General features: G+C 51.8%; 1 protein-coding gene across 3 annotated transcripts in view; it reads right to left on the minus strand.

The window, feature by feature from the left end:
- Positions 1-20,682, minus strand: part of KLF8 (KLF transcription factor 8) — a 98,063-nt gene that overhangs the window by 27,428 nt on the left and 49,953 nt on the right. Inside the window, exon 1 of one of the 3 annotated variants that reach the window (XM_090058953.1) lies at positions 6,311-7,143. The exons of the other annotated variants lie outside the window; for them this stretch is intronic. Within the exon in view, the coding sequence (XP_089915079.1) occupies positions 6,311-6,379 (69 nt within the window). The 5' untranslated portion in view covers positions 6,380-7,143. Of the gene's footprint in view, positions 1-6,310; positions 7,144-20,682 lie in introns of those variants that run through there. 3 annotated transcript variants of the gene reach the window in all.

Genomic DNA, 20,682 nt, shown 5'->3' on the forward strand with positions numbered 1-20,682 from the left:
AAAATACGGCCCAGGGGCCGGATGCAGCCCACCAGGCCATTCTGTCTGGCCCGCAGGGTCCCTAAAAAATTTAGACAATTAATATTAATCTGCCCTGGGCTGCCTGTCATGCAGCCCTCGATGGCTTGCCAAAACTCAGTAAGTGGCCCTCTGTCCAAAATAATTGCCCACCCCTTCCCTAGGGACTAGGAACAGGGAGCTCCAATGAGCAGGAGGGGAGGGTGTGCGTGCGTGCAGAGTGAGCTGCTTACAGTGAGGGATCACGACTGCAAATGAACAACCACTGTCCCCCTAACCCAGCTGAAGGGCAGAGCTGCTTTTCCTGGAGCCCTGAGAAAGCTTGAAGCAAAGGGATGACAACCCTGTGTTCAAGCAAGCAGGAGTTTTCTCAGCAGGAAGGACCACTCCCCTTCTTCCAGGGTCCAAGCTGCACTTGCTGACGCACTGACTCCTTGCACTTCCAAATGACACCATGACAGGACCGGATATCTTTGCAGGATGAAGCAGGTGGTTGTTCCAGTTGTTATATGCAGCAGCCACACATACAGATCTCACAGTGTTATCAGCACCAGGAAAGTACTGATGCCTCCGCTACACTGGGGCTGTCACCATCACTATGTCTGGGGGAGCTAAGCCAGGAGCTAGCAATGGTGAGAAATCTGGGGCACAAAAGCTTAGCACAGATCAAGCCAATACACTACATGAGTCCTTTGGGTGAGGGGGCTTCAGGATCTGGTAGCACTCTCAGCCCAGTGCAGCCTCAACCCTGCACTAGCATAAACAATGTCACTGTGGGGCTGATGGTCACTTAGGGTTCCACAGAACGCAGGGAAGATGCACAGAAGGGAAGTCTCCCAAAGCCCAGGGATTAAAGGTCATGGGAGCCAAACTGCACTCAAAAGTGGCTTCAAAACAGGAAAGACCATGAGCACTCTCCTGTCAGAGGGAGCGGCAGAGATGGAAATGCAAGGAAAGGGATCAACTCAGAGCTCAAGAGCTCAGTATGGGGCTGAATAATTCCCTTGGGGCAAACACAGTGGGAAAGCCCCTGAACTACAAGCCAAAGACTCAGTGGTCACCTTTACAATGTAGTCACCACACCACTGGGTAGACTAGCTACCCGATTCCTTCAGCACCCTCTCCCCCACCAACACACACACATCACTATGTCTTATGGGACTGGAGCACTACTCAACAGCTCACAAGCATCACACCATGGTTGAGCCAATTCTGCAACAAGCTGCACCACCAGTTTGAAATCCAGGTCCCAAAACCCTTGCAGTGTATTTATAACATCCCAAAGGCCAGGATATCCAAGCCAAGCCCAGCTGGGAGCTTCTGAGCAGCTTGTTCTTGCTCCTTCCTCTGGGACAGAGGAGGGGGCCCATGGACAGCAAGAGAAAACCAGTGCCCTCCCACTTGCATCCACTTCAACATGCTTTGCTCCTAAAGGAAGAGATGAGGCACATGAAACAGAATTGCCTCTCCAGGCGGCTTTGGTAGCACCTCTCTGCTCTCCCCCACAGACACAGGAAAACACCAAAAATAGAAGCTGCATTCCTCTGTTGCCCTGGGAGTCCCAGGCAGGGCTCTGCAGCGGGTTTCTTGCTGCCTGCAATGGCCCCAAAAGAGCCACAGAAGAGCACACATGGCCTCAGTGCTCAGTCTCTAGAACGTGCACGCGCACAACGTATCAAATAAATCTAACAAGGATCTTCTAGGGGTGGCCAACCTGCAGCATGTATACCACAAGTGGCATGGGCAGTCTGAGTGGCACATGAAAGATAAGAGAGGGAGCAGGGAACATGGCACCAAATACAACAAGAAACAGAAAGAAAAGCAGCAAATTGGTCAGTGGAACAGGACTGGAGTGGCACTCAGGAAGAAGGCAGGACTTACCTTATGATGTGTTTGCCAAAAAAGCTGGCCCCTATTGTTAAATGATAGAATAGGTGGTTAGGAGGCTTGGAATGAAAGTCTCAGCATGAGGATTATTTGGGAAAGCCAAAGGATTTGTAGCTTTGCATTCAAATTGGCCACAACATCTCTCCACAGTTTTCAGAGGCTGAATCAAGTTGTAAACTAGTGAAATTTAAATCAGTTTAAGTCTAGTACAAAATCCTAATGGGGTACACTTCAAATTGGTTTACATCTAGTTTAAATCAATTAGGTTGAATTCAATAAACTGATTGAGTCTGCAGACAGCCAGGGTGGCTGAATTGTGAACTATTTCCTTCTGCCCCAATGGAGTTTTAACTGAGTGCCAGTGGATGATCATCTAAATCAGTAGTTCTCAACCTTTTCTGTACCAGAACCCATTTGTAAACATTGATAGCCAGTGCCCCCAAGCCCCAATCCACCAGCATATGGAGAAGGGGGGCGTGGGGGGGAGCTATGGGGAGCCCCAAGCACCCCTTGAAGATTGGGACCCTGCCAGCCTGCAATCAAAAAGCCAGCTGCCCTCATTTTTCTCCTTTAAAGGAGAATCCATTTTTAAAGTTTGTTCACAACCCTTTCATATATTCTTGCAACCCACTTTTGGGCTGTGACCCACAGATCGAGAAACTCTGAACTAAATGGCAGCACTGAGGTGCAAATTAAGGCCTGAATCTTCCCCGTGGTTAACTTGCATCCAAGTCATTTGCGTTTCCAGTGATTCTTAGAGCAGCTGCCCCAGGTCCCAAGGTCCTGCTGGCTCATGTCTTTCTTAGTCTGGTTGTCTTTAAATCAGCTATGATCCAGTTTGGAAAAGATGCCAAAAATGGTGAACGAAGCACCTCCACAGGGGACTAGCCCCACACTGTGAAAAGCAGGAGGGATTAAAGCAGTAGTTAGTGGTCACAGGCAGGAGGGTGAAATTTGGTTATTATGGAACGCAAAACTGCAAGCCTGCAGAGAAGGGGTAACCAGCAATGGAGGGAGAAAATGGAGAGGGGGAAGAAGGTAACCCAATAGCCGAGTTCATGACAGAAGGCAAGTTTATATTCACACTTCTCTTTGGGCTGTCTTGGCTTTTCCCTGGAACTGCCGGAGAAGCCAGGGGAGATGGGGGAGGGGAGGATCCAGACTGGAAGAGATCGGGTCAAGAGGTGTCCACAAAACAGAAGATCTTTGGCATTATAGTATACGAAGGACAGATGATGTGTGTGGTCTGGGGAGTGAGTTTCTTGACCAGAGCCAGCACTCAGGCTCTGTCCACATGGTGATCTTATTCAGACGGGCTGCACTGATCTATCCCTCTGGTAGGTTTCCATTACTTCTCAGCCTTTTGGCTCACATGATGTGTAGTCCCTGTTGGCTCACAGGGGCTCACACGTAGAATCTCAGCCTCTTGTGGGCCAAGATCACCTTGAATGGCATTGTGTAGTTAAAGGTGGAGACTTGACCAATGCGCTGAGGGCAGGCCCCTCTATGAGAGTCTGTTATAGTCCCCCAACAGAAGGATCCTTGGCTACACACTTTATTTTTATGGAGATGGGGGATTTCTCCCTAGCTTGCTCCTTTGGCCTTTTGGCGAAGGCCAAGCAAGATTAGGGGGCATCTGAACTCCAAGGCCTCTAGGGTTGGGGCCTGCAGGTAGGATGCCTGCCATGGATTTGGGAGTATGTGAAGCCCCAAGCTGAAGAATCTGGGAGAGAAGATACTTGCAATGGTAGTGCCACACAGACTTGAATGACTGAGCTCTTCTCAGTTGACAGAATTCAGAACTGATTTGACTAATTTGTCCTGAGACATAAAAACAAACAAGCAAACAAACAAACAAAGTGGAAGGGCACAGGAACAGCAAGGCAGCCTCAGTGCTGGGGGAAGGGAGCACAGCAAGAGTGCTAGAGTGATTCCTCTACATCACAGTTTCTCAACCTATGGTACGTGTACCCTTGGGGATACACAAGACAGGCAGGGGGTATGCACGTACCCCAACACACTCTTTCACTCGCCCTCTTTTCTTCTCTCATCCTTTCCGCCTCTCAAAACTATGGCAAAAAAATTGGTGCACCACACATTGCACAGCCCTTTAAATTCCCCAGTAACAATCTGGCATGCACTGGGTTCAGCCCTCCTAACTTTGGCCAACATCACCTCTAGCCCAGGTACATACTCGAGTTGTGCACCCCTACCCACACCAGATCAGACATCTGTCACATCACAGCCTTATATACAAAGCCCTTCTTCCAACATATGGCACACATTAGTCTGGAAAATTGAATATTGGGGTACTTATTAACATTTTCAGAAGTTAGGAAGTACTTGCTACTTAAAACATTGAGAAACACTGCTCTATATAACCACAGGCACACCAGCCACAGCATCTTAGTCTTGACCTGGAAATAAAAAAATGAGGCTTGAAAGGGATCTCGGGAGGTCATCTATTCCAATCCCCTGCTCAAGCAGGACCATCCCCAACTAGATCATCCCAGCCAAAGTTTGTCTACCGAGGTCTTAAAAGCCTCCAAGGATGGAGACCGCACCTCTCTGAGTAACCTGTTCCGTTTTTTTACTACCCTCTTAGTGAGAAAGTTTTTCCTAATATCTTATCTAAACCTAACTCTGCTCCCTTCCCCCATCATTCAACAGAAAGATCTTTCCTGTTTCTCCTTCTTCCCAAGGAGATCAGCACCAGGGAGGTCATCAATTACACCACGGCTGTTAAACAGCAAGATTTTACCTACACAATGTATTTTTGTACAACAATCAAAGTATGCTGGATCCAAGCTTTCATCCACGACTCTCTCTCAGTTGGAGAGCACACCTTCCCAATGCAACCGTAGGGTACAGTAATGCCTGCCTGCCTGCCTGAGTCTGCAAAGAACCAAAACCAAATGATGGAGAAGGCTACATTCCCCTGCTGCTCCTGCAATCCCATTGGATCAGTTCCACAGCCCAGTGATGAGACTTAACCATCACCATTTGCTATTTCATTACTGATCATTATAGGGATGGGACAGCAAAGGAGGCAGAGGTGGAGCCCTGGCAGGGTAGGAACTTGGAGTTACTGAAGGGAAGTAAGCTAAGTGGGGGAAAAGATTTGCAAAGACAAGAGGGGCGGGCAAGGAGGAAGGCAGGGAAGAAAGAGAAACAAAGGGGCTGCAGCAGCATGGCCCAGCCCTGAGGAGACCCACTGAGCTCTGCTGAGGCTAAAGTCCACATCAGAAGCACTGTACTGGTGATGGGGCACTGGGAAAGCACGTCTGGTACAGATGCACCTATACCAGCAGCACTGGGCTATGCCCCAGTGTCACCACCCCAACAAATGCTCTGAGGAGGTCTGTTGGGCTGATGGGGTCTGCAGATGTTGCCTCTGCCAGTGCAGCAGTATCACGCATGGATCACACCCCTCCACAGCCCTGCCCCAATGCCAGGGTGCCAGTGGAGATCCAATTGGCAAAGTGGACACTGTCTTAGAGCAGAGAAGGCCTTAATACAACTGAGTTCCACAAAATTATTAATGTCAATGTCAATCCAGGCCATGCAGTGCACTCCAATCTCTACCAATCACCCCACAACACCCAAGGTGGATGGGATGTGAACTCCCAGGGGGTTTACTGCAATCCAGGATTAACCACAGCCCTCTCAGCACCCCTGTTCTGTGCAGCTGCTCCCTGCTCAGCCTCCTGCTGCTGCTGCCACCTGGTGTCTTCTAGGGGCATCAGACTTGCAGAGAGCCAGGGAGGTGGGGCAGTGCACTTTCCTCCACCCTTCCTTAAAGGCACAGTGCACACCACTGAGCACTCCCATCCGCTCCTGAAAGGTCCCTGATGCCGTGCCTCAACCTCCCCTTAAAGAGGCAGTGCACCATGCTTCCTGCAGAAGCTTCCACCTTAGGTTTCCATGGACCAGCTTTGGAGGAGGGGCATGCGCGCACACACTCGCTCTCGCGCGCTCTCCCTCTCCCCCCTACCCCCAAAAGGGACAGATTCACAGCGTTGAGCAAAGCAAAGCTCCCCCTTATCCCCAACCCAGGTCCCATAGCTAGGTCCAGTGTACTTCCCTTCCTCCACCCCTCTGACTAAAGGTAGGGGTGGGGGAAATGGGAAACACGTCCCCGCTTGAGGCATGTACACATGGAGGTGCGGGGCTGGAGGCCAAACAGGGATCAGAGCATTTCCCCCCAGCCAGGGCTGCAATGAGATGGGGAGCGATACTGCCCCCCCACCTCCCAGGAACACCCAAGGTCTCCCAACTGCCAGGAAGCAGCAGGTGACCTCTACCATGCAGGATGACACCTGGGCAGGCAGCATTATGCCAACTTCTCAACCTGTCTCAGTGCCCCCTTCTCCAGGATTGCCCGCCCTAGCTCCATGTCACTTACCGCCCACGCAGCGTGCTGGGGGCTCCTCCTCAAGTGCACTGTGCTTATGCCTTCCACGGGGAGGATCATACTCCCGAGCCCGGTTCTACACAACTGCCCCCTCACTGCACACGAGGGCCAGACGATGCTTCTGGTCCAGTGACCAACGGGTCCAGCCGGAGTCCCCTCCACCACAGGACAATACACCCCGTGGCTCTGCCTGGTGGCGGTCAGCAGGATCCCCCGGTACCTCTCACCTCCTCTGGCCCAGCCGCCTGGAAACTCAACCCAGAGCTGGCAAGAGTCCCAGGTTGCACAAGCCGCTCAGCAAAGTGCCTACCCGACACGCCTCTCCATGAAAGGATGAACGAAGAAGGAGGGTTAGAAAGAAGAAAGATGTGGCCGATGGCAGCAGCTTATTGCAAGCAGATATTTGCGTTGGGAGCTGCCCAGACCAAGCCCAGTGACTTGGGGCCCCGTGGCCTCCCCCACTCTCCAGAAAAGGGCACGGCAGGCGGCTACCCAGCAACAGCCAGAAATCTACTGGCTGCCCCCAGTCCTCTGAATAAAGAGCTGCCTGCTGCTGCTGCTGGCTGTTCCAGCCCGCCAGCCTGGAGCTGTGAGGTGTGAATAGTCTGACAGCTCCACCCTGGCCTGACCCTGGGTGGAGCTCCTTAAAAGGGACAAGCTGCAGAGAGGGAGAGAGGAGGGGAGGGGAAGGGAGGGGCTGAATGCCAAGCCAAGCCCGCAGCCGCCGCCTCCGCCTTCCTCCTCCCCTCCCCTGCCACGGAAGCATGCCAGCTCGCTCATCCCCAGGTAGCGTGGCCTCCAGAGTAGCGCCTGGCTCCTTGCTCTGGCCTCTGTCCCTTGGCGCACAAGCTGCAGCTAAATGGGTCATTCAGGGCTGTGAGCTTCCTGTGCACTGGAAGGGAGGAACCGGCAGGGGAGAAAGGTGGGGAGAAAGGGGGAGGGGAAAACGCAGCAGATCTGAGCCTGACAACTGGTTGCAATATTTAGAGACAATGCTCGCCATGGCAACCAAGAGCACGCAACGGGGCAAGGATAGGGAGGTCAGGGTGTGCTCCCCGCAGAGCGGGCAGGAGACAAGCAGACTGGGGGGCAGCAATGGGAGTTGACAAGGGCTCCCAGTAAGGGACACTGGTCTGGTGCCTGCTTTACTGTGGGTGAGGGGCCCTCTAGGGATCACAGGGTCAGCAGAAATGATCTCAAGGGCCTCTGCCCCAAGACCCATTGAGGATGGATGTGGCCTCCCATCCCCAGGCTGGCTGCCCAGGCAGGAGATCCCTACGGGGTTTGCACTTGTATTCTCATGAGATGACCCCACATCCCACCTCTGGCAGCCACACACACACACACACACACACACACACACACACACACACACACACACACACACACACACACACACACACACACACACACACACACACACACACACACAGAGTCGTTCCACATACACACCCTTGCACACCCTCCCAGTAAGCCAGGTCCTAGGTAAGACCCCAAGGCAAACTATTTAAAACACATCTATCACTTCTCCCCCTCATGGGGGCTGAGGGGTTCAAGGGTGGCAGTGAAAAGGGACTTTGCTCCTGTCCACTCTCCCCAAAAGCCCTGAGTAAGGGAGAGAGAGGGAGGGATGGTTCCCTGCTCCACCCAAACTACAGCAGCCTGACAAAGAATGGGAGTCTCTTGCACAGAGAGAAAAGCTGTTTCTTGTTTTAACCCTTCATCTTCCAGCACATTCCAGCCTGCTGCTCAGACAAAAGGGTCTGTCTAAAGTACAGGCTTCTAGCCAGATTTCAGCCAAAACTCCCAGCAGCCCTCCTACAAAGCCTCGCCTGCCTGTAGTTATGGGAGCTTTCAACCCAGCCTCGTGTTCACCATCTGGGCGTACAGATCAGAGCAAGTTCTCCTTTTGAAGTACATCGGTGGGATCTCTTTGGATATGCCCACTTGTAATGTAGCTAGAACCCAAGAAGCAGGGCTCAGGTTTTGACAGTCCTCCAGTGCCATCCCACGGTTCCCCAAACCTATATTTTCCGGCCCCTCTGCCAACTGACATCCCACACACCACCTACATGCGAGTAGTTACCTGCCAGTTTATGTACACCTGTTCAGCGTTTAACCCTTCATTCCTACCAGCCTACTCCAGAACACCACTGCCAAAAGTCCCTAGATGACACTATCCCACCATGCTCATAGCTGGCCAGATGACATAGGGTTCTGCTTACCCTTTAGTGTAACCACAGGGAATATATGGAGGCTGGAACAATCGATCTAAACCTGCGCATACAAAAAAAAAAATTGAAAAGGCAGAAGAAGACAATGAAGCCAACAGCTGTTCAAATGCAAAAAGTCCATTACATGAAGACTGTCTACCTCCAGGCCAAGAAGAAAGTACCAGTGTGCTATATTGTTTTGTATATCCTTACATGCATCTCCTAGTGATACAAGGGGGTTTGTGCACCTGTATTCCCATTTCCCTTGCTCAATCAATGGTTGCCTCTACCAGGCAGTGCCTTGGGCCTGCTCCTGGCAAATACTCACACCCTCACATTGCGGATGATTGTGCTGGGCTGTGACACGCAGAACTCGAGAATGATGTTACCTATGCAGATAGCCCAAAGACTTTGTGGACAGCAGCGTCCTGCTTTCAGCCTGCCACATGCAGGTTTCCCTGCTGTGTTGCATCTTCAGGTGGGGGTGTGTTTAATTAAGCTCTCTCCTTCAAGGGGGGCTGATGTTGGGATATGGTTTCCTGAGCCACAGAAGTTGAGGATAAGCAACATCCCTGACATTAACAATAGACCCCACATTGATAACCATATTGTTAGGAAGGAATAAGATCCCTACATACCCCAAAAGGTTCTGACCCCATGCACCCCAAGAGATCCTGATACCCTGACTCTGCACCAATGTTGGTGCTAACTGACCTGTCTCTGATTGGCAAGACCAGAGAACACTGACTAATGGCCTTTGAGCTAGTATAGTTTCATAGTTTGTAGGGTCGGAAGGGACCTGAGCAGATAGTTTCATAGTTTCATAGTTTCATAGTAGCTAGAGTCGGAAGGGACCTAGGTAGATCATCTAGTCCGACCCCCTGCCTTAGCAGGAAAGAGCACCGGGGTCAGATGACCCCGGCAAGGTGCTCATCTAACTTCCTTTTAAAAATCCCCAGGCTAGGAGCCTGCACCACTTCCCCTGGAAGCTGGTTCCAGGCCCTAGCCGCCCTGACTGTGAAGTAGCGCCTCCTAATATCTAATCTAAACTTACCCTCCGCCAGTTTGTGACCGTTATTCCTGGTCACTCCTGGCAGCGCAAGGGGGAACAGGGACTCCCCCAATACCTGCTGATCCCCCCTGACCAGTTTGTAGCAGGCCACAAGGTCCCCCCTTAACCTTCTCTTGTGGAGGCTAAACAGGTTCAGGTCCCGCAGCCTGTCCTCACAGGGCCTGCCCTGCTGTCCCCTGATCATACGAGTGGCCCTCCTCTGGACCCTCTCCATGCTGTCCATATCCCTCTTGAAGTGCGGCGCCCAGAATTGGACGCAGTACTCCAGCTGTGGCCTGACCAGTGCCGCATAGAGGAGGAGGATCACCTCCTTGGACCTGCTCGAGATGCATCTGTGGATGCATGCCAAGGTGCGGTTAGCCTTCCTGACTGCCTCTCCACACTGCCGGCCCATGTTCATCTTGGAGTCAATGATGACCCCCAGATCCCTTTCCGCCTCCGTGCTGATAAGAGGGGAGTTCCCCAACCTGTAGGTATGGTGCCGGTTGTTCCTCCCGAGGTGCATGGCCTTGCACTTGTCTGTGTTGAAACCCATCCTATTCTCATCCGCCCACCCTTGTAACCTGTCGAGGTCTGATTGTAGCCTGTTGCATCCTTCTAATGTGCCCACGTCCCCCCACATCTTAGTGTTATCAGCAAATTTGAACAGGCTGCTTTTTACCCCCTCGTCCAAATCGCTGATGAAGATGTTGAACAGTGCGGGCCCGAGGACCGAGCCCTGGGGGACCCCACTGCCCACGTCCTTCCAGGTTGAGAAGGACCCATCCACCACCACCCTCTGCGTACGGCCCTCCAGCCAGTTGGCGACCCATTTGACTGTGTGGGTGTCTACACCACAGCCCCCCAGTTTCTTAATGAGAACAGGGTGAGAGACAGTGTCAAAAGCCTTCCGGAAGTCCAGGAAGATTATATCCACTGCTACCCCTGCGTCTAACGATCTGGTGATCTGATCGTAAAAGGCCACCAGGTTGGTCTGACAGGACCTTCCACTGATGTACCCATGTTGGTTGCCCCTAAGCATGCAGTCCCCTGCTGGCCCCTCCTGGATGTGTGCCAGCATAATTTTCTCAAACAGCTTGCCTAGGATCGAGGTGAGAGACTAACCGGCCTATAGTTTCCCGGGTCCTCCTTCCTGCCTTTTTTGAAGATGGGGACCACGTTGGCCCTCTTCCAGTCCTCCGGTACCTCACCAGAGCACCACGAGCGCTCATAAAGTTGTGCCAGGGGACTTGCAATGACCTCGGCCAGTTCCTTTAGAACTCTAGGGTGGAGATCATCCGGATCGGCTGACTTGAATATGTCCAACCCCTTCAGAAGCTCCCTAACTAAATCCTCGCTAACCCGTGGTCCAGGTGTGCCTCCCCCAGGGCCCGAGGGGGGCCCCAGCAGGGAGGTGGCTGTTCTGGTCCCTACTTAGGAAGACGGAGGCAAAGAAATCGTTAAACATGTATCTTCACATGCTTTTTACTGTGACCAAACCACAGACACCAAAGCATTATCAAGGGGCTTCCTGAAATGTGCTGGAGCCATTCTCTCAAAGGTACCTGGGATGTCAGACACAAGGACCATGTCCACCACAGACATTTTTATCTCACAAATGTTCACAGTCTCAGCACCAGGTTCACGTAATGTCCAACTGGCTGCCCACGGACCTTTGTCTGTGATAGCCAACCCACAGCTGACAGCAACATGCCTCCATTTGTGTCTCCTGGCACAGGGAAGTCAAGGTAAACTCTCTCATGGGGTTCCAGACCATGCCCTTCCTTGTGTGGAAGTTCTGATCATCCCAGAACAATACGCCCCTACAACTACATGCAAGATGTCCTACACCAGAAGTACCAATCTACATTTGGGGAACACACACCCAACTATTGTTCCCTCTCCATGGCCTTGCCATCCAGCATAAAGAAACTGCCTTCCACCACCTCTCACACCCTCCAACTGCATCCTGCTGCAATACCAATGCAGTCACAAGCAGGAACAACTCATCCACTTGTGCTGGATTCCTGGATAGTCACTGGCTGGAGCAGAAAGAAGCAAGGAGCACGCAGATCCAGAAGTGTCTCAGCTAAACCTGCCCGGGGTGCAAAGAACACTCGTGTTCAGAGGCCCTGGAGGAAGAAAGGTTTCCACACAGTATGCCACAAACCAAGTCTTAGAGCATTCCAAGACCACAACACCATGCCCAGGTTACTGCAGCTCCAGTGTGAACAGAAGCATAGAGGTAGTCTGGACATTGGGAAGCACATGTGCATGCTCCGGGAAGCCAGAAAGTGGGCCAGGGACTTAATGCCCCCATCATCACAGACTCTCCAAACGTACCAAGTGGCAAATGCCTAACAGCACCCAGGGCAATGCAAGCTCCAACTGGTTAAAGGCAGTTCCAGCACTGCCCAAATGCTCTGCCAGAAGTCTATACAAGGAAACGGGGCTATCCAGGGTTGCTGAATGCCGCTTCAGTGTCTCTATTCTTTACAAGATCACCCCATAAAACCCACTTCTCCCACACGTAACGACTAGAGGACCAAAGTCTTACCCTAGCCCAACACTTCCACATCTAGTGGAGCAGATAATTCATGGCAACAATTTGGGCTCATGGCCTGTTGTGATGGGGAGAGAGTTACCAACCAACCATCCAAAGCTCACTGCCATCCCACCTGAATCAGCTGAAAACACCTAAGGCACAGGAGATGCAGCACGGACAGGTCCTGAACAAGTACAGAATCTCAGTTGCAACATCCGTCTGACCTGAACATACAATGAAACCAGAGTTGCGTTTTTACCTCCCAGCCACAGCCAAGTTGCCATTTGGGCAGCACCTGAAACTGGGCTCAGAAAGCACCACTGGCACCATACTAAGACATGCCAGCACATTATTCTCATTCTGCCAGGGGGTCCCGTCTCCAGCAGGAAACAGTCAACCCAGTTACAAAAAAGCAAGGATCTTCTTGGGCAGATGGCAGGGGAGCCAATACCCAGGACACTCAGCACTAGCTTACATGAATGGGAGCTACATTTAGAGCTGATTATAGATCCTGAGTTTGGTGCTGCAACAAAAAAAACACCTTGTATCCTCACACTGTGCTCTAGGTACAGCACCAAACACAGTGAGGTCCCAGTCCCTCGTTTGGACACACAGCACAAGGATAACGCAAATCTGCACCTCCCCTTACAGACCTCCCAGACATCCACTGCACCTCACACAGCCCCACGCTTCAGCCTCAACCAAACTGCATCTCCACAGAGCACACCCACCCTGCACTTGCAAACCCCTCCATCCCACACATACTCTCAAGCCCTCACCCCGTCCCACACACCCACACACTGCTCAGCCTCCACCCCCAGGCTTCCACACCCGCTGGGCTGCTTTAACCCCTCGCCACCCGAGTTTCAAAGGCAGCATCTTTCTCCCCTCTGCACCCAAGTCCCATCTGAGAGAGGCAGAAGGGGTGGTAAGCAAGGGTTAAGCCAAGCATGGCCTAATAGAGAGCAGCTGAGAGGTGTGGAGACAGACACCCTGTGCTCTGGGCCCTGGCTGCTGCTGACAGGGCTATTTCTCCTGCTGGAGCTGAATGAACAGGCTGGCTAGGGCGGAGCCCTGCCCCCGGCTCTGGGGCGGTGGGCAGGGGAGGGGAATGAAAGGCCTCACTGACAGGACTCCACCCTCTGCGCTCCCAAGCTGAACAAACAAAACCCTCTGGAGCTCCAGCTGGGAGAGAAGGCTTGGGGAGCAGGGGGAGGAGAGGATGGGGGTGGGGGAGGCAGAATAGAGACAAGCCTGTGTTCCTCAGGCACCACTATTCACAGGAGGCACCGACGTCACCGAGGCTGGCGCGGCGGCCCCGGCAGCAGCCTCCCACCGAACCGGGCGCGGCCGGCTGGGCCGGGCCGGGCCGGGCCGGGCTGGGCTGGGCCGGGCCGTGGCGCCCACTCCCAGCTGGCTTTCCGGCCTCACGGGGTAAGGAAAAAAAATTGCATCACGAGGCCAGATCTGTTCGAGTTACAAAGCCAGATCTGCATTCAACCCTTTGGGGCTTTCCTGATCCAGGGCTGGGCCACTAGGTATGGAAAGGCTGGTGGAAAAGGCAGGGGGTAGGTGTTAGAATTGGAAGGTCTGTTTGGGATCCATGTCTGATTATAAGGGGAAATGAAACGCACCACAAAAGAGCTGCTACCATGAGAAGCAGGGGCACTCTGGGGCATGGAGAGAGCTCCTGTCCTTGGTTATTCTGTCAGCTGGGCAACTACATCCAGCACAGAAGCCAAACAAACACACGTCTGTATGCTTCTTCTGGGTAATAGCCAGGGCCATCCGTCTGGAGAGTAGCATTTAGTGGTCTCAGGAGGTACCGAGATCTCACTGAGCTTCAGTTCCCACTGAGAGGTCACTGCTTCGTTCTATCATCCCATTACGCTAGAAAAATAGTATTATTATTATTAATAATAATAATAGTAGTAGTAGTAGTAACAGCAACAGCCCTGGCAGAAAAACTGCCATTTCTCAAGCCATTAAACCACCTCTTCTTGGACAACACTGGTGTCACTCTCATGGAAATGGTAGTAACGATAACTGTACCCCTCAGGAGAGGCTTTCTGACATGACAGACCTTCCTGACAATGGCAGCATCTTTTGCTGCATCTATTGAGAAGATCATGGCACCCCACAAAGTGTGACAGGTAACCATGCAATGAATGAGAACATCTCAGGGATGTGTGGCAAGCCAACTGCCTCCATGCCAGCAATGCTGCATTTCCAGGCACCATCACCCTGGCCTCTCCCCAGACACAGTTCAGAACTATTGTCACCCCTTGCCATACAATGTTAGAGCTGTGACTCGTGTTTGCATACCTAACAAGATAAACCCAAGGATTTCAAATAGGAATCCAGTGTTAAAATCTTTCTGACCTGTTGTGGTCTTTCTGAATTCTCTGCAACTTTCATTGATCAGGTAATGTTTCATGTTAGAGTAGCTAAATCTTGCTAACCAAGCCCTGGCATTTCCCCTGAATTAAAACAAATGTATAATGGTCCCAAATTCAATCCTGGTGTGAGGTATTAGAGTCTATGGATCCACATGAGGTGAATCTGGCCCTTACAGAAGGGGAACCCCTTGAGTAGTGCATTTCCAGACAGATCAAGAGCACCTCTGCCTGCAGGCACTCCACCCAAAGTGCATGCTGCCAATTTCTCTAGTCCCCAAAATGGGTAATCTTGTCCGTCTGCTGTCCCTCCACCCCCAATGGGTATGTGCACACCCTGCCTTGAAAACGGGTGTGGGCATGTTGGCAGCTCCAGGCATATCATCAATATTATCCCTTCCCACCCCTCCCCACCACACCCTCCCAGAGGAGGGAGACTGCCTCATCTCACAGGCAACCCGAAGTAGATCTTGTTCATGCTCCCTCCCTCAAGCACAATGAATGGGACTGAGGCCAGGTCACACCAAGACAAAGAAACAACACTGCCCAGTTTGCATGGCACCAAGGGACAATCACAGGGTGAAATCTTCGACAATCACAGGGTGAAATCTTCGGCCTGTGCTACAGCTCTGCTTCAGAAGTGCTGCAATGACAGCTGCCCAGGCTGCCCACCAGGCCACTTCTGCATAGAGAAGGCAGTCTCCATCTTGGTGTTCCAGAAGCCGGGCTCGGTGAACTCAACTGCTCCTAAGAGGCTCCTGCAAGAGCCTTGCATCCACCCAGAGGTGCCCAGAGCTGAAAAAAGGAAGAATAAAAAAAAAAAAAAAAAAAAATCCCTCTGCTAAATTAACCCACTCTCCAACAGTGGGGCTGACAGTTGGGTGGATGCATCCTGCCCTAAGCACAGAGATGTCTCACACTCAGCCAGGGATGCTATCCAACTCACCATGCCACCAAAGAGGCATCCCTACCCCCACCCCCCTTCCCCAGAGGCCCCCAGTGCAGCAAGCTCTGACTGGGAGGGGTAGCTGCCTGCTATTTTTGCTTACACTCAGAAAGCATCTGATTTGCTTGCTCAGTTCAGACTGAGTCCTTTCCTAATTCCTCCCTGCCGCTGGATGCACCCCATCCCAGACCCTAGATCTGAAGTCCCCTACTAAGCTAGTGCTGAGCACCACACAGAGTTCAGCTGGCACCCTCCCTCCATCCTAACCTCCCCACTACCCCAGTCCTGGGGAATCAGGAGCTCTGTTTCCAGTTACACTAACGAACATGTTTAGATATGCTCTGTGTGGGCCATGCGCAGGCACATTTTAAATAAATCTGCATAACTAAACTTCAGGTAATGTGCAGAGATAAAAATTATGGTAATCAATGGCAAACACCTTCCTTCCCTCCCCCAAGGAAACGGCTCCTACCAATGCACATGCAAAAGATGACATCTCTTCTCTGAGCTCCCCAGGCCTCCCACAGTCTTTGGCTAAAGAGTCAGAATGACAAGCTGGTTAGAGTAGGGACCTGGGACTCGAGGAGGACCAAGCCCCAATCCAGGCATCTCCTATGTGCCTCAGTTTCCCGCCTGTCAAACAGGATGATGATAACTGAGCTTAGCTTTGCAAAAGGCTTTAATTCCATCAGTGACAGGGGCTCCCAGGGTGCCGTCTCCTCTCTCCATGAAGTCCTGGTAGTGTCTGCGCAAGACCTACAGAGAAGCTTCCAACTATTGCAGCTACCTGCTGGGGCACACACAGGGCTTTGATTCTTTTAGCACAATGCCATCTACGCCGCTCAGAGTGAATCTCAGCAGAGCAGCCGTAAGGGGCCTCAGTGCACTGGGGCTACAGTGCTGGAGTGAACCCCCCTCCCTCCCCCACCCAGGCATCTGGCACAGAGGAGGCTTATGTGCAACTGCTCAGCTCTGCCCTTGCAGGTCCCTTCCACATCCAAGGCAGCAGCCGCACTCGCTGTACAAAGTCTGCTCAGCTCCTGGCACATTCCAGTTCCTCTGCAGCCCCGGGGCCTCCTTCCCTCAGCAGCCAAGGTCAGCTGGGAAGGGGGCCCCAGCAACACTAGTTCCCACCCTCACCTTCCCCGAGATCAGTGGACAATTCCTGGGCTCCCCCTCCCCCCCCGCAGCAGACACACCCACAGCCTGCAGCCCCACCTTCCTGCAGCACTGGGGCCCCAGCCAATGAGTGCCCTGCAGGGCCCAGCCCTCCTGCCCCGCCAGGGAGCTCCAAAGGATGAAAGTGCTTTCTTCCTTTGAGGGAGGCTTGTTAGTTTCATGCTGGGCTCACTTTGTGTGCAGGCCATGGGGACTAGATGCAAGAGGCTCTGGCAAGTTAATGAGGGAAGCCTACAGCATCCATACGTCCCAGCAGCAGGGCCAAGGGCCTTTGTGGAGAACTCAGCCTCGAGGCTGCATTAATTAGTTTTACACAGCTTTCCAAGAGGGTGATAGGCCCTCTCCAAGCATGCATGCCTCCCCCACCCACCCCTGCTGCAGGGGTCTCAAGAACCGCACGCTCCCATGGCTCCCCGCCCTCCAGCTAACCTGCCCTTAGTGAGAAAGGCAGAGCCCTGGCTGTGCCAAAGCCACGGCACAACAGACCCCACTCCCCAGCACTGTCCCAGACATGCAGCACCACAAACCAAGGGCACCAGTTTAACCACAGTTCCCGAGTTCTCTGCCCTCTGCCAGCTCCCTCCCCACCACCTCAGGGCTGCCCTGTAAACATTCCACTTAATTCACTGTTTGTGCCAAGCAACTAGAGCTTCCCATCCAGCTAGTCACAAAAGAGCCCGCTGCTGCACCAGGAAGTGAAGAGACAGCAGAACTAAACTTTGGCCATGCCACCGGGATGACCCCAGCACAAGCCCTGTGCACATGTGCATGCATGCACACATATGCACACCCTCCCCCACAGGAAGGCTAGCCTACACACGTAACCCAAAAGACTCCTTGGGTTTCCTCCCTTAGCTCCCTGTTTTCCAACCCCTTCTAGCTCCAAGACCAAGACACAGCCTCCTGAGCAGTTTTCAGCCACAAGCTGGACCTCGCTGCCCACCCACCCCTGCTAGCCACTCCCACCTACTTCAGAGCAGCATCCTGTACCCAACGGAAAGAAAAAGCCCACAGGAACTGGCTGCCAACCCCACCCTCACCCCACACACAGGGCACAGCCCAACAGCTGCATGTGCCCTTGTATTCAGAAGCATCTCCAATCCAGTCCCCACCATCCCCCCAACCCTGCATGCACAGAGCTCAGCTAAGTGGCACACTCCTGCAGCAGAGCATGGGTAACCCCTCCTTCAGTATGGCATGAGGCTACCTAGTGCTGCCTCCTCTACTCCTGTGGCACAGCACCACAGTCTCCACACCCCAAATGACGACTGCCCCATGCCGAGGTATATCCATCACCTTCATGAATTGTCCCCATCCCTCTACTTCCATTCAATAACTTAAAGGTTTATCAATCAATTTAGGAAGGGAACAATGGCAAACTATTTGCAGTCCCATGATTCTGCCTCAGCCAACCAGACTGCTTAGACTTCCAAGTGTGTAAGTGTAACCTACCCTGCCTTTAATCCAAAGACTTCCCTGTGTACCCTAGTCACTACTTGTCCAATAGGAATGGTCCTTCTAAGTGTGGTAGGGTGATTAACCATGTGTGCAAGAGTCCACGTGGTCCCACGGCTAATCAGTGGATCTGCTCACGTGGAAGCTTGTTCAATCTTGCACACAGGGGTTATGCACAGAGATCCTTCTCAACACCTACTAGTCAGAGGGGACCAGCAGGCACTGGGGGAGTCCCTGTTCCCCCGAGCACCACCAGGAGTGACCAGGAATAACAGTCACAAGCTGGCAGAGGGTAGATTTAGGCTAGATATCAGGAAGCGCTACTTCGCGGTCAGGGCGGCTAGGATCTGGAACCAACTTCCAAGAGAAGTGGTGCTGGCTCCTACCCTGGAGGTCTTGAAGAGGAGGCTAGATGAACACCTTGCTGGGGTCATTTGACCCCAGTACTCTTTCGTGCCATGGCAGGGGGTCGGACTCGATGATCTGCTCAGGTCCCTTCTGACCCTAGAAACTATGAAACCTACTATTCTGCTTAGAAGAGGCAAATCCCTGAGGGTTTCCAGAAAGCAACTCTTACTGGAATAAGATCTAACCATAGTACCGGTATCACACTACCATCTGACCTTTGAAACAGCCCTCTGTCTCCAGAGGGACTTCACCACAATTTGCTTCTCCCCATGTGGAGAATCATGAAGGGCTTCTCCTAAGAAACTGCTCAAGGGCCAATGCTACCCCCTCCCCACCCAAAGCTCAAACATACCTTTCCTCCCTGTTTATGGAAAAGAGAGGATGGGGGGCAGCTCTCTGCATTTTAGCTAACTTAAAAGAGGCTCCTGAGATCCCAGTTAGCGTTCAAGAAAAATATGTCATATGTCAGTTCTGCTGAGCAGAAATGCCTTCCCAGCATTATGTTCTGGGGGCCCAGAATCCAGTTGTGGGGACTGGACCGGATGTCTTCTGGTGGCCCCCTCCAATCCAACTTTCCTAGGACTCTACTGAAATGCCACTTCAGCAAGTATCATTTAGAAGGAAGTATGCTCTCTCAGGTTTGCCAGTATAACAGCATCACCACTAGGGTTTTGCCAGCACAGTTACGTCAGTCAGAGCAGTGAATTTTTCACCTTCCTAAACAACACAGATATTCTGGCTACACTTACGAGCGTAGACCATGGCTTGAGTTTTCTTCCTCTTTCCTAGAACTCCCAACAAACAAAACCTTCTCTGAAAAATAGTCTAGGTTGCTTAATTACAAAACCCACCCCCACAAGCGCTTACCAGCAAGGAAATGGCACAGGAAGGTAAACTGCAGAGATTTTCTAATACCTCTGGTCACCATTACCTGTCTGAACAACAAAGGAGCTCCTGTCCACTCTGGATGGTGGGGCCATGCCCGGCACAAACCCCATTCCCCTTAACTATAGTCTCAGCGTAATTGACATGTTTCTTCCTTGCTTGCAGGCACTGTAAAATCTTATGAGGGGGAAATCATGGGGTCAGAGTTAAGGTTCTGGCTCCTAGTTGCAAAAGCTTCACAGATCTTGTGAACTTAAGCAATTTCCTCAAGCTTTTAGCGCATTGGGTAATTTTCTACAAGTTTTGCCAATTCCAGGTTTTTGTTCCGAGAAAGACACAAGCCAAAATTTGTAGAACCAGAAGGCTAAAGTTCAGCTGCTGAATAAGCAAATGCTCAAGTTAGAGGATCTTCAATGGACGTATGGGGAAGTGACTGGATGGTCAATATATTTTGAAAATTGGCTTGTTTTGACCTACCTACACTTCAAAGTTGTAACCCAATACAACTCTGGGAGGAGGGGACCTAGCAGAAGCCGGACACACACTGCAAGCTTCCCCCAGCCAAAGTGTCAGGGTCATGTGAAATAGGATTTATTACCAACATTGTTTTGCCAACCAAAGAGCTTAATGTAGATGTGGTTATACTGGCTAACCTGCACTTTTACCAGTATAAACCTTGTCAGCACAGGGAGCATTGTGCCACTAATATCTCAGTACAGCTAGAATGGCAAAGTCTTCCTACTGTAGCCCCAGAAGCAAGTGCCCTAGTATGGCTGTAGTTATACTGATGAAATGGGATATTGCCCTAGCTCCTTTCCACTCCAGGAACAACAACAGTTTTATAAGACAGCTGAATATCAAATCTACCTGTATCCACACTTGGAGGACTGTACCATTTTCATTGCCAGGACAACTAAAGTAACAACCTTTTAACACAAAGATTTGCTCAGATGGGGGATTTATGCCCACTGAACAGTCCTGGCACACTTAAACCAGTATGACTCCCCAGAGGGGAATTTGTACTCTGGTATCGGAGTGCCTTTTCCCGATTTAACATGTCACTATGGAAACAACAAACTAAACCGGATAATAGCCCTTTTTGCTACTGAAGTAAAGGCTCTCTGATATTAGAGCATCTCACTCAGCTCTGACTGACATGTTCCTCAGCAGAACTGTCATACCTGGAAAATTTTGCCCCGTGGATAAACCCCAAATTCCTCGCATTTCCCCCAAATTCCTCTCATTTCCAGGCTTCAGAGTAGATACTGCACTGCCCTTGCCCTGT

Source organism: Crocodylus siamensis, chromosome 8 (assembly GCF_052110815.1).
Source record: "Crocodylus siamensis isolate JL-2025a chromosome 8, ASM5211081v1, whole genome shotgun sequence".
NCBI lineage: Eukaryota > Metazoa > Chordata > Crocodylia > Crocodylidae > Crocodylus > Crocodylus siamensis.